General features: G+C 33.2%; 1 protein-coding gene across 1 annotated transcript in view; it reads left to right on the forward strand.

Moving 5' to 3' along the window:
• The first annotated feature begins 382 nt into the window (after positions 1 to 382).
• LOC129235179 (sodium channel protein para-like) overlaps positions 383 to 13814 on the forward strand; it is a 72241-nt gene continuing 58809 nt past the window's right edge. Inside the window, exons 1-6 of the mRNA XM_054868877.1 lie at positions 383 to 392; positions 2071 to 2298; positions 5191 to 5248; positions 5325 to 5463; positions 11508 to 11660; positions 11930 to 12100. Coding sequence (XP_054724852.1) covers positions 383 to 392; positions 2071 to 2298; positions 5191 to 5248; positions 5325 to 5463; positions 11508 to 11660; positions 11930 to 12100 — 759 coding nt within the window. The remainder of the gene's footprint in view (positions 393 to 2070; positions 2299 to 5190; positions 5249 to 5324; positions 5464 to 11507; positions 11661 to 11929; positions 12101 to 13814) is intronic.

Here is a 13814-nt window from a genome sequence, read left to right on the forward strand (position 1 = left end):
TATAATTATTTAATGCTTATTTATTTTTCTTGCTCTAAAATTCCTACAAAAAATAATAGTAATTTGCATTCTTCTTGCAAAGTTTTATGGTGGCAAACTTTTTTTTAAATTTTACACAAAATTTCAAAGGTTTTTGAATTTACATGTAGGTTAAGTTAATTATTTTGACTTAACCTATTTCTAACCGAATTAAACTTCAAACCATTTTTGCAATATTTTTTTTTATTCGTTAAGTTTTTTGTTTTCTTTATATTCTTTGAATTTATTTTCTCTTTTATGCTAATTGTTTTCATTACTTGTTTCTAGATTGTCACATGGTATTCTATGCTTGCTGGATTTGAACTCTGATATCAGTTTTATCTCTTTACCATATTCTAACAAGATGATTGAAGGTGAATTTTTTGATTAATGTTAAATTTAACTTTCATATATGTATTTTAGTTTCCGTGTATAGTTGTAGAGAGAAAAGAGTAAAAGCGGGCAACAAGCAGCCTATGGGACACGTTCGATTCTGGCTATGTTATGGAGTCTAGCCTGTTTCAAGCTCTTAAGTACAATGTGTCAAAAAGTTATGTTTCTATTAGCCCGGCACAAGCAAAAATCACCATATGATTGCTCCCAATGCCAAGCAATGATTTGCCAAGTGAATATGCCCAACAAGGGTTGCAAGAAAATTGGCGGAATGTATGTTGTCTAAAAGTTCTAATCTCACAAAGAAACAAGGAAACTTCTATTTAATTTTTATAAATCGTAGCAAAATATTAGCATTCATTTTAATTCTATTAAAAAAGATGTTTACTTTTTTGAACCATTTTCAGCTCCACAATTTATTGATTACTTCATTTATTCAATCAGGTTGATGCTACTTTTCTTTAACTTTTAAAAAAATTTTAAACAGGTAACTTTTCAAAAAGTTTTACGCAACTTTTCTCTCTTTTTTTTAATTGCATATTTCTTTTGGTAACCCTGTACCTGGGAACCCATAGTAACTTTGATCAACAAGTTATCTATCTTTAACTGCCCCATATGTATTTAAATACTATCTAATTAAGTTGATTGCTACTACTGCAATAAACTGAAAGAAAGGAAAACTCACAGAGTATTGTATAATTATCCGAAATTAGAAATAAGAAGCATAAAATACCTTTTAAAATGAATTTATTAACCCTTCAAGCGGCCGTGACGTAAAATTCCTTCACCCAGCGATGTATTGAAGAGCGGCCGTGTCGAAAAATTTGGCCTTGAATATTCTGCTTCAAGAATGGCTGCGTCGTAAAATTCTATGGAAGAATATTCATGGCGAAATTTTTCGACATGGCCGCTTTTCAATACATCGCTGGGTGAAGGAATTTTACGTCACGGCCGCTTGAAGGATTAACCTGGTTCGGAGTTATCCTCTCGCGTAGGGTAACTTGGAACCTTTCAGGATATACAATGTATCATAAATTATTTTATTAAAAAGTAGTATTACTTTGTACCTAAGAATAAAATTTTCAAATGTTTAAAGAGGCCTTATTGTTGTTCCATAACATCGCAAGATTCCTATAGTTTTATTATCTTATGCGCAACATTACAATGTAAGTCCTGAGATTTCAATACATATCAGCGTTTATGAATAGATTCAAACAGTAACTTCAGAGTTAATAGATCATGTAATTTACTTTGTACAATGTTGCAAACCTATTTTGTACAGTAAAAACTAAGAAGGTGGTTTTGTAACCTTAATAGCAAAGGGCAGCATTGGGTCCCGTGAATTGCATTTTGAAGTCGATTTTACCAAGAAGTCTGAAATGGTGTGAAGTTAACTCATGTTGCTTACAGTTATCTTAAATGATTGTAACTGTTTTGAATAACTGAACTGTATTAGGTCATTAAAACTGAACACATATTTTTTAAACACATTATTTATTTATTTATTATTTCATTTATTTATTCTAATTGTTCATCAATTTCTCTCTACATTTTGTGTATGAAAATGTCTTTCTGTCTACGTTGTGTGTGAATGAAAATGTTGTTATTTTAAGAAAACTCTTCATTTACTCTTAGTATTGCTCTCTTCTTTAAATTAAGTAAAACATATTTTGCTTATTTTATTTGCAGTTTTGAATTTATCTGCTTTGGCGCTAAGAAATTGTGTCCGGAAGCTTTTTCAGGCATTTGTTATTATTTTATTTTTTGGATCTATTTTCATTCTTCTTGGGAAACAATTATATAAAGGTGTGTTAACTCAAAAGTGTGTTTCTATACCACCTGAGAATATCACTGATGCTGAATTTGCTTCCTTTGTGAGTAATTCATGTAAGTATTGAAATACTTCATTATTTAGCACTTTTTCTTTAAATATTTCTATAGAAATGTATTTAAGTTGTGATGACAAAACATTATTACTTTTAATGTAAATTTATCTGAAACCCAAACAAGTTAATAAACTATTGAAACTTTAGCTAAAATGTCTATAATATTTTTGAAATTGACTAGCAATTATTTTTAAGATTACAGGTTTTGATTGTATGTAACATTGTAAATGTGATAAAACATTCAGAGCAAAATGATGCATTGAAAATAACTGTTACATTATAAAGCAATAGATATGATTTTTTATAATGAATGAATTTTATTGAATTTACACATTTAAACTCTAAAGTTAACCATGGTTACAATAATAAGCCACAAACTTTTAAGATACTTCATGCTTTAAAATGGTTTCATTTTATCTGGTTTCATTGATGGAGGTTTTTTCCAGAACACTATTTATTACTAATATTAAGAAAAATTTCAAGTGAAAGTTTCCTGGTATTTTCTCTTCCTTTTTTTTTTTTTTTCTTGAAATATGTTTTTTAAACCAGACGTTATGATAAACGCATTTTAGTGATAAGTGTCTATTTTTTATTGAGCTACTTTAGAAGATTGATAGAATTCAATACTTTTGTGTAAGCTTGTTGCTGTAACTCATTTGTAATTATTAAACTGAAAATAACTAATTTTTGCTGCATTTATTTATCAACGTCTACAGTAATGAAATGGAAAGCTATCGTAGATTCTATTTGCTTGTTCTGTCACTCTCTCTCTCTTTTTATAGTTTTCATTTGTTATATTTTACTGTTCATGGTGCTCAGGCATATCACAGTCATAAAATTTTTGGGGCATAAGATTATGCTCCTTGAAGTAATTTTTCAAAAATTTGATCTGTGCTTTTTTATTTTCATTTTAAGCTATAGACACTCAGTCACTAATATGAAGTGCACAAACTATTTTACATTTTTACTTTGTATATCATTTGAAAACCCTGATGTGGAATATTGGCATTGTTGTACTTGATCAGAGCTTAAAAGAGGTCTGGAAAATAATGAAGTTGAGTTGAAATAATGGAGAATTTCGCTAATCGCTAACTCTTTTCCCCTGAGCCTTGTTTAACTGATATCCGCTTCCTCACCTTTTATTTTTTGATAAACAAATAATATCACTTCCAGGTTGCTCCACAAACACCAGATTATCCATACATTCTACCCATTATGTCCCCCCCCCCTTTTTTCCATACCCACATGTAACGTTTTAAAACTCTACATAATTTGTCTTTAAAAATGCTGTTAATATTAAAAGAGATTAAATTTCAAAGAAAAACATTGATTTATTAAGTATTTACTTTTTAACTATGTAGTAATGCTTTAAATTAAAGGTCAAAAGTAGTTAACTACACTATTAATAACACAATAAATATTGCAGTATTGGATTTTGTTCTTTATGAGACACTGCCGCCATCACTTGCAATTGCTATGAAAGTCTCTTGTTTAAGTCTATGTTCATTTTTTTTTTTTTTTTTTGTTCAAAAATGCTTTAACCATTTTAAAAATGCTGCTTTTTTTGTCAAACTTGTTCAAATTTATCAAGCAACTAGTGTGAGGATGCGACTCCCTGTTCACTTGTGCCCCTCACCAGTACACTCCTGTTTGGAATGGCAAAAAAAAAAAAAAAAAAAAAAAATCAATAGGAATTCTATGGCATGTTAACTTTATCACTGCTGAGAAAGCTTGAATGGTTTTGTGCAGATAATTTAAAACTTTCAGTCCAATTGTTTCCAAATGAGAATTTTTATATTTTATCTGTAATAGTTTTAATTCAGTTAATGCAAAATGCCCAATTATTTACAGTTGGCATGGGGCGACAAATGCATGTATATGTTTTGAAATAAATGTAATACAATTTTATTTTTCCTAATACACCCTTTATATTCTGATTGTTAGTACATTGGTTCGAAGAAAAAAAAAATATATCTTAAAATTTAACATTTTTGGCAAAAAAATCCTTTAACTACCAATTTAGTTGTTTTTTGGGCCTATAAAATTTCACTCTTGGCGTATATTGGTGTAAAACACATTAGATCATTTGTATGTCAACATTTTCTGACCACATTTCTTAAAATTGTATTGAAGTAGTAATCCCCAATGAAAGATATAGTTTTTATCTTCAAGTAAATTTAAATGTTCTTTGTTAAACAGGCACATAAGCTACAGTGGTGGATTTACAATCCTTCCAAGTCAGGGCAAATATATTTCTTTATGTTTTCAAATCAAATTTCAAAGAGAAAAAAAAAGAAATTAGGGTGAATTTGTCACCCCACAGAAGTTGTCACCCAATGCAAAAGCCCTGGCTAACCCCCAGTTCCTAGATCTGGCACCTATAGGATTTATTCTCTGCGTCAAAAAATTCCTCATAAGCACTTTGATGTGTGTTGGTCTTTCTACAACCAAATAAAATCCTGAATAATTTCCCAATAGGAAAGTTATGGTTTTCAATTGAGAACATTTTCTGTGAAGAGGGCAGAAATATTTTGTGTTAGCTGAAAGCTACATTTCAATACTTGCATTATGCAAGAGATTTTAATATAAATAATTAGTAAACTGAACTTTATTTACAAAATGTTCGTTTTGGCTGTGATTTCATTTTAACTTTTGTCATATTAAGTGAGTTCCACTGTGTTTACTTATTTTTAAAATTAAGAGTCATAATTTATTTGTGTTAAACTTTTCCAAAAATGAAGCATTAATGTTGATTTATAAATGTAAAGCTAAGGAAAATTGTAATTTCAAATGTGAAAGCCGAATTAGAAACAAATTTTAGGTAAGAAATATTTGTTGTTTACATCTGAATTGAAAGAAACTTTTGAAACATATTATTATATCGTATTTATAGCAAACTGGTTGGAAACAAAAAATGGCTACTATTATTGTGGAAACAATACTGGATCCAGGTATGCATTGTACATTATTGATTATTTATATTATAATCAATTTTTCGAATGTATTTTAAATTCATATATTGTTTAGACCCTGCCCTGAAAACTACACCTGTTTGAAAGGAGCTGATGGTAATTCCTATGTCTCTAATTTTAACTTTTATGGATCATCAGTGGTGACAATTTCTCAATTGATGACGTTGCATTTTTGGCAAGAGCTTTACCAAAAAGTAAGATTTTGTTTTACTTATTCAATTGTATGTCTGTTGCACTGATTGCTTTTAATTTTCAATTTTAATGTTATATTACATTGTAATCTTCCAACATGCACTAAAATGATGCTCTGTGATACCTGACAAGTTGCTGAAACAATGAAAGTTTTTGAGTGATGACATCTAAATGTATGATATATTTTAAATATATAGTCGGGCCATTGAAAGCCAATCTGGGTTAATAGTATTGAGAATATGAGCATTATATTTCAGAAAATTAAATGAATCATAGTATAAAACACAATAACCTGCTCTTACAAAAACAATTCTAGTTTGACTTTTGTTGTTTGTAAAGCTGTAAAAGAATGTTGCAAAAAACTGGTAACTGAAAACTTTAATTTCTTGAATTTCATAATTATGAATATGTGGAATTCAAATAATGTTTATTTTATTTTTATTTTTTTAACTTTAAGTTTTCATGAAAGTTGTCACAGTGAAGTTTTTGTACCACACAAAAAATTACATTTTTACACTCATAGTGCTGCAAATAAATGATAAAAATTACAGATCATTGAATTGAAAATAACAGACGTAAATTAATAATGAATGTAGCTACCCTGAGCAGCTATGAGATCCTGTATTCGTTTTGGCATCAAATCATAGAGGTGCTGAATGTTACGATTGGGAATAGCATCCCATATGGCTTCAATCTGAAGTCAAAGTTCATCCGTACTCACTGCCGGACGAGACACATGGGTGAGTCTTCGACCAAGGAGATACGAGAAATGCTCAATGGGCGGCATATCCGGAGAATGGGCAGGCCAAGGAAGTAGCGTAACCTGTCGTGCACAGAAGATCCCTTGAACGTTACATGTGACATGTGAACGTGCATTGTCCCTCTGAAACACTGCACCGGGAATGCTCTGAAGAAAGGGTAGTACCTCTGGCCTCACAGCGTTAATGCACTGGCGATTGCTAGGGGGTTACTCATAATTCGGAATAGATGGGACTCCCCTTGATATTCAATAGCGCTGTAGACCATGACATTTGGTGTTTTGCCGGTATGATGTCGCGTCGGATTGCACACTCTAGGAGATGACTTTCCCACGTGTAATGCCGGACGCATACACGTCCATCGTTTTAGTGTTGATTAAGTCTGGACTCATCCAAGAAGACGACCTGTTGCTAGTTCGCAAGCCATTGGGTTTGATCGTGGACCCATTGAAGCCGGTAGCAATAATGTTTGAGGGTTAAAGGATTCTTCTTTAGGGGAATCCTTGCATGCAGGTCCTGGTGCAGCAAACGTTGATGAACAGTGGATGCTGCAAGTGTAACACCTGTAACCAGGGGCGGTCTGGCTGACTTTGGCCCAGTCAGCAAAAGAATGTTTTGGCCCACTTCTGTAAATTAGTCGAGCAAAGACATTAAACTACCACTAGTTCCTATTTTTCTTTAAGTTCCTAAATCAAGATTTAAAGTTCTAAAATAGAAAATTGTGAAACATAAAATATAGCTAACACTGACAAATTTTTTTATGCGCCTCGAAAGGATACTTATGGTTATAAGCGTGAAAAGGCACATCTTTACGCTTCTATACTGACAACATAGGAAGAACACGAGGAAAGAGATGAGGAACCAGGTAAATCCCCCCAGAAATTTTTGGAAATTGGTTGATCTATATAGGCCTAAGAAAAGAATCTGGACACAGGATTCTAGTTCCCTTCCAATCGATATTTTCAAAGTTGATGTTAAAAAACGCAATTTTACAATTTTTGGTAGCATTAAATTAGAGGGAAAACAAGGGATTCCCCCAAAATTTTGTTTTCTTCTCTTTTTTTTTCTTTTTTTTCAAAATTGAATTTTATTTTAGTCTATCTTTGTTTACAATAGAATGTCGGGGGCTCTTCCCAGAAATTTCCCGAAATGGGAAGTTTTAGAAATGCAATTTTAGGCTACCCTTAGTAAAATTAATGAAATAGCATAGAGAGCTCTCTACAAAAACGTTTAGAGTTTGAACTATTAAAAAATGCAAAACTAACTTTGGTCACGTTTGAGAGAATAGGGGGGTCAGTAATTTCATTTGGAAGCATTTAAAAACTGAGATATACTTGACCCAATTTTAAACTACATTTCATTACTATAGGGAATCTGGTGACTTTCCTTCGAAATTTTCCGACATTGAAATTTTAAAAATATAATCTTATAATATGTTTGGAAACATTGAAAGGAAAAGAGAAAGGTTTCCCCCAGGATTTAGAAGGGCACCGTGCCCTTCCGCTTTTAAGTTAACCTTCGACCCCTGTCCTTGAAACGTTATTCGTTCGTTTCAATCATTTATCCACAAGAATCTGATTAGAATAAATCTGAAAATTTTTTTTTGCATTACCTTTAAACATCATAAAACTTTTTAATATTTTAAAAATAATTATTATCGAAAACACTTGAACTTTTTATGTACCTAGTATACCAAAAAGTAAAAGAAGTACCTTTTTTACTAAACAAAACTTCCCTACCCTTTTATACCTTTTATCTGAAAGCGCACTGCCCCTTTTTTGGTCTGGAAGAAACACTAGTTCTCTCTGGGCATATTTTTTCTGAAACTGAAATCAATTTTTGGCTATAGTGTAAATAAAAGGGTTACGAAGCTCTCCCATGAAAATTTCTATAAGTGAAATTCTAAGCTATCTTTAGTGTCTTTAAGGGAATGCCTAAGGTTCGAAGACTTTGGCAATTTTTCGATATTTAAGAGAAACAAAATGTGTCAAATTTTGCATTTTTTTTTTAATCATTAAAAAAACTTATCTGTCTTTTTCTGCTTAAAAGGACGTTTGAATCTTGTTTCTATTTTAATTAGAATGAAAGATATAATTATTTTCATTGCATTCTTTTAACTAATATTATATTTAACTTTAAAACTTCAAACGCGTTTCTCTCCATGATGCAATTTTCCCCGATTTTTCGTATTCAAACTGTTATAAGTAAAGAATTGAATAAAGATAACGTAATGAAATTTTTAGCATATCTTTTCCAAACAGTTTACTTTGATTTTTGTATGGAGAATTTAAAAAAAACCATTACTTCAAAAAATATGATTTTTTTTAAAAAGTATCTTTGAATTTTTTGAAATTTTTCTTCAAATATTTTCTATTTTTATTGAATTAATATTTTTTAAATCATCAAATAAAAATTAAAACTTAGATATTTGTTCATAGCTTATTGAAAAAAATTTGAAAATTGACCCAGAATATTTTGAGTTTTTGCAATTTAAAGCAACCTCGTTTTTTTAAGAAAACAAAACTAAATTTAAACAATTTTTTCTTTTAATATTTATAATATGATTTTGCAAATCAAACTGATGGTGAATCAGTGCAAAAAATTTCAAAACTCTTAATTGTTTAATACCATTTTTTTCAAAATGTGTTCCGGACCGCCTTAAATCTGTAATACACAATTTCCTTCTTGGGCCTTGATGCAAAAACCAAGAACCAGTTAAGTCCAGACTCACTCATTTTTGGTGAGACCAATTAATAACATTAGTGTCCGATCGAAAAGCTAATATCTTTCCCACATTATTTACTATAAAGTAGAGGTCTAATCTTACGTTTGGGACCCATTGTTGCACCAATCAGAACAAGCAATTCTCCACACGCAAAAATGAATTTTTAAAAAAGGAAAAGTTTGAACTTAACTTGTTCCAGCATCAAAGTCCTCAATTGTAGACTTAATACTATCGTGACTTTGGGACTACAAAGGGACCTCATATCTGAAATACCATAGGGACCCAGGGTTGCCAACTGCTCCGCATTTTGCTGAATTGCTGTGCAAAAATGGCGTAATTCCGCGGCTCTGCAATGAAGTTCTTTTGCTCCGCATTTCCCTGCTGAAGTTTTCCAGCTTAAATTTTGCTATTTCATCATAGAAAACATGTAAATATGGGAAATTAAAGATGCTTAACTCAAAGATTGAAATTGTGTATAAAGCTGTTTTATTAATTTAGAAACAGTTATTTTCATACTGGTGCTTAAAATAATTATTAAAGCTGTAAAAAAAATCAGATAAGTGGTTTTAGTTTATTTTATTGATTTTTATACAAAATTCCGAATTGCTCAGCAAAATTTTAAATTGCTCCTCAAAATCAGCACAGATGCTCCTCAAACTGTTTCTCCAAGGTTGGCAGCCCTGGTACCCTGTTAAGTCTAAGTCTGGCCCTGATTACAACTAATGTTGCTCAAAAAAAAAAAAGAAAAAAAATCTTGCCCCCCACCCCTCCCACCTTGCCTCCCCTGGAACTCAGGCCTAAATCTGCCTATGTTAAGGAGCTCGCCCTTCTAAGTTGAAATTTTGTCCTGTTTCAGATTCAGTCTATCGTAGTCCAAACTTGCTTTCCCGATGCAAGTCTGAGATGAAAACACTCGTATAGCGATGAATTGCATTAGACTAATAAAACTGATTGCCAACTGACAGCATTTAGTTGAATCTGCACAACCAGTGAATACCAGGCCAGGGGCGTGTACAGAAATTTTTGAGTCCTGTCACAAATGACTTTTATGCCCCCCCCCCCCTCCATTTTGTTTACCATTACGTCCCTGCTGTATTATACCTCCCCTCATTTAAAAAAATCTCGGGCCTCTTCAGGCTCGGAACCGGGCCAACAGATGTTTCTTCTCTCCCCCCCCCCAACCTTGTGCATGCTGCTGCTCATGCTTGTATCAACACCCCAAAGCATGACCCACACATTTATAGCAGGGCTGGGCCACTTTGTCTAGTAGTGCAGGCCAATTGTTGTTAATAGACGTACTAATATAAGAATTTGAAAGCTCTTTTTTCATCCCGGGACCTTATTCAGGCCGGGTCGGACACTAATTTCTCTGGCCCCCTCCCATTTCCTCAATATGGGAGCCATGGACCCCAGAACTCTAAAAACTAGAGAGAAAGTTGACAAAGAGAAGAAAGCATTGTTACCTGTGGACTTCGGCTATTTACTTTGGCCCCTGCTAAGGATGGGAGAAGAATAAACCTGCTTCCAAACACTTTTTTCCCATAGAGTGATCAAATTTCATTATTTCTTCTATTATTACGCTTAAAAAATGTTGGATGAGAAATAAATGTATTAAGTTCAATAAAAAATTGCTTAAAGTGGCCCACTTGGCAGTTGGCCCAGTCGGGGATCCCCGACTAGCCGACCTGACCAGTCCGCCCCTGCCTGTAACCATTCTCCAACGTTGTGCTAGCGTTCGAGAGGACGCTATACGATCCATCACAACTAGGCAGGTGAGGTGTTGATAACTCTGTGGTGTCGGTCGGTTACGTGGGCTGCTGCAAGCCCTTCGGCTAATTTCAGTGTCCTCTGTCCATCTTTTACAAATATGCATTACAGTTGAGGCATTACGCCCTGTGCGGGCACTGAGTTCTCTATATTAAGTTTACCCTCACTCAGATTGATCATACGGCCCCATTCAAACTCCGTTACTTGTTCGTATGACGCTCTGTGTTTTAGACGAGGCATATTGAGCAAGGGCGCCCATATGCAAAATTATAAGTGGGGGGGAGGGGGCCTCAAAAATTTTCCCCATGGTTTAGCAGAATATTTTCCCCATGGAAACTGATTTCAGTACAGATTATAGATATTAAAACGTGACATTTTTAATAATTTATTCATTAATGGCTGGAAAAGAAATTGGTATGCATTTTTTCAAAGAAAAAGCACTAAAAGCAAGGAAGTTCTCATTTCTAAGAGGGGGTTTAAGACCCCTTGCCCCCATATATAGGCGCCCTTGATATTGAGTACTAAAGAAACATCTACCATAGTCGGATAATCATACACTGATTTCGAAAAACCACTACAGCCCTTTATATACAGCGTGTGCGTTGCAGTTCAGAGGGCGTTTCGCGGTCCATGCATGGGCGACATCTCTGTAATTCTAATCATTTGCATATCTTATCCTGCTATACATTTCCTGTAAATTTCGGTTCATTTGCATAATTCCTTCTTGGTGTTGCAATTTTCACAAACATGAGTGTATTTTCATTTCAGAAAATTATCTGAACTATTTTTGTTTCAGATGTTGTTGACAGCTGGATCCCTACATGTGACTTATTTTGTGCTTGCCTTTTATTCATTTTTATATTCAAGTGGACTCATTTTGGCTATTATTACAAGATCTTATAAAAATGTATTGAGAGAGTTTGAAGTTATTGAAAAAAATTCTCATATGGTAAGGAAAGCTATTTCTAAGAAATACATTTTTCACTAGAAATCATCTTGAAATTTGTGAATCACTTTATTTATTTTTAATATATAGCTGAAATTGAAAACCTCTGTGCTTTTATGTAAGCTCTAATAAGGATTGACCCTTAATATTTTAAAACTTTTGTTTTATTTAGTTGCATCAGCCGCATTAAATGCATATTTTTTAAATCAGAGCACTGATTCTGTTATAGAATTATGTTAAGAAATTTTATGGTAATTTTTCTTTCATTGTAGGCAAAGAAAGAAAATTTAAGTCGCTGTGATATTCAAAAAGGAATAGTGAAAAGTCCTTCTTGTAAATCCTATGAATTATTCTCCAGCCAAGTTATTTCTTCTGAAAAGGTTGAAAGACAGACCTCAGAAATAATGGAGTCTTCTAACCGCTCTGCTGATAAAAATATTGACGTAAGTTTATTATTATTGCAGTGTTAAAATTTATTATTTAAGCATATCTGCTTTTAAAGCTAATTTATACAGCTATGGCTATGACAGCTAGATTAATGCTATGTGCTGAGCAGTGAACGTAGAGAGCTGATGATCAATTTCTCTTAAGTGAGCTTGCACGCCTTTTAATTTTCCTCTCATTGCTTGGGCCCTATCATAGCTTTGACCTCTTAATTTTTTTATGTCAATCTTTATTATGTGTAGTTTATTTACAATTGCCGTAGCAATTCCTTTGCCTGTGACATCATTGACTGGAATGAACTGCAAAAAGTTCTCCTTCAAAATACAGTTTTTCGGCTCGATATAGCCCACGCACAGTGATAATTTCTCTATGCAAGCTATATCAGTCGCTTCATTGACTAGAATTGAGAAACATGAAGAGTTATTAACTTCTTCAATCAATTTTTGTTAAATAACCTCATTACATGTTTCGATAATTTGATCTTGAATCAGTGGACTTATATATTGAGCATTGCCATCACTATTATCCAACATTTGTTTCAAAGCAGGGTCGTATTTGCCCCGAAAACGCAAAAAAGTTTGGAAGTTTCCTTTGTTTGTTTCAAGGTTTTCGTCAATCACAATTCTTCCCACGTCTCTCTGTCCTCTCAGAGCAAGGCCTTGCACACCACAAAACAGAACAATTTCAATAATTGGAGAAATTTTTTTCTATTCTCTAATTTTCTTCTGACTGATGCAATATTTAATTTTTCATCAATCGACTTGTCCTTTCCATTCTGGATGTTGCATAATGTTCCGGCAATCTCCACCGATTTCTGATGATACAAACATTTCTCATGAGCAGTGAACTTTTCCACAGCATATTTCCAATTGTCAAATTTAGTTTTACAAAGCTGGCCTAAAGTTTGCTTCCTAGATCCAGCACCATCACTCGTGAGAATAACACACAATACTTGCAAAATGCACCACTTTGAAGGTCGGAATAGGCTATCCATTTCCATCGAAAATGCCATTTATGTTGGAATTGTAGTTTTCTTTTCCCTTGAGTTGGAAATATAAAATCTGGATTGGGATTCCAGATATTGTTGAGAACATCTATTTTTTGAATTTCATCAGGTGCACCCTTTCCAGTATAAATTCCAATATCAAAAGAATGCACTTCAATGACGTGTTTGGAAGTATCAGGAACATATGCTTCGGATTCATTCATTACAGATACTTTAGTAATGAAGAAAAAAGTGTTTCTCTTTCGATGGAAAAACTGGTTGTGGTTTAAGGCTCGATAGAAATATGTACTCTTGCAGATAGTTCGTTATTATTATCCAAACATGCATCATTCTCCAAGGAACGTGGCTTTTTGCAAAAAAAGTGCAAAATCAGTGTCAATCAACCGTTTAGACATTTAGCAGGAATATCCTTTACATCATACTCAACTAAAACTTAGTCGGAGACTATAAAATACAAAATTGTGTGCAAAAATAAATAATGAAGCAGAGCAAATAATTGACGTACGTACTTTAAAAGCATCCACACTTTCGTTTTTGCCGACTGTCATCGGTTTATCTCGTCCCCCCCCCTATTCCCCTTTTTCGCTTCTGTTCAAGCATTCCTTCCTGCCATATTGGTGATTGGCATGATGCTCTCCCATTGTTGGCGTGACATCTCCTCTAATTCGCCAAGTAGGCAGCTAGTAACTTAAAAACGTTTCAACGTA

The sequence above is a fragment of the Uloborus diversus genome, chromosome 1 (genome assembly GCF_026930045.1).
Source record: "Uloborus diversus isolate 005 chromosome 1, Udiv.v.3.1, whole genome shotgun sequence".
Classification (NCBI taxonomy): domain Eukaryota; kingdom Metazoa; phylum Arthropoda; class Arachnida; order Araneae; family Uloboridae; genus Uloborus; species Uloborus diversus.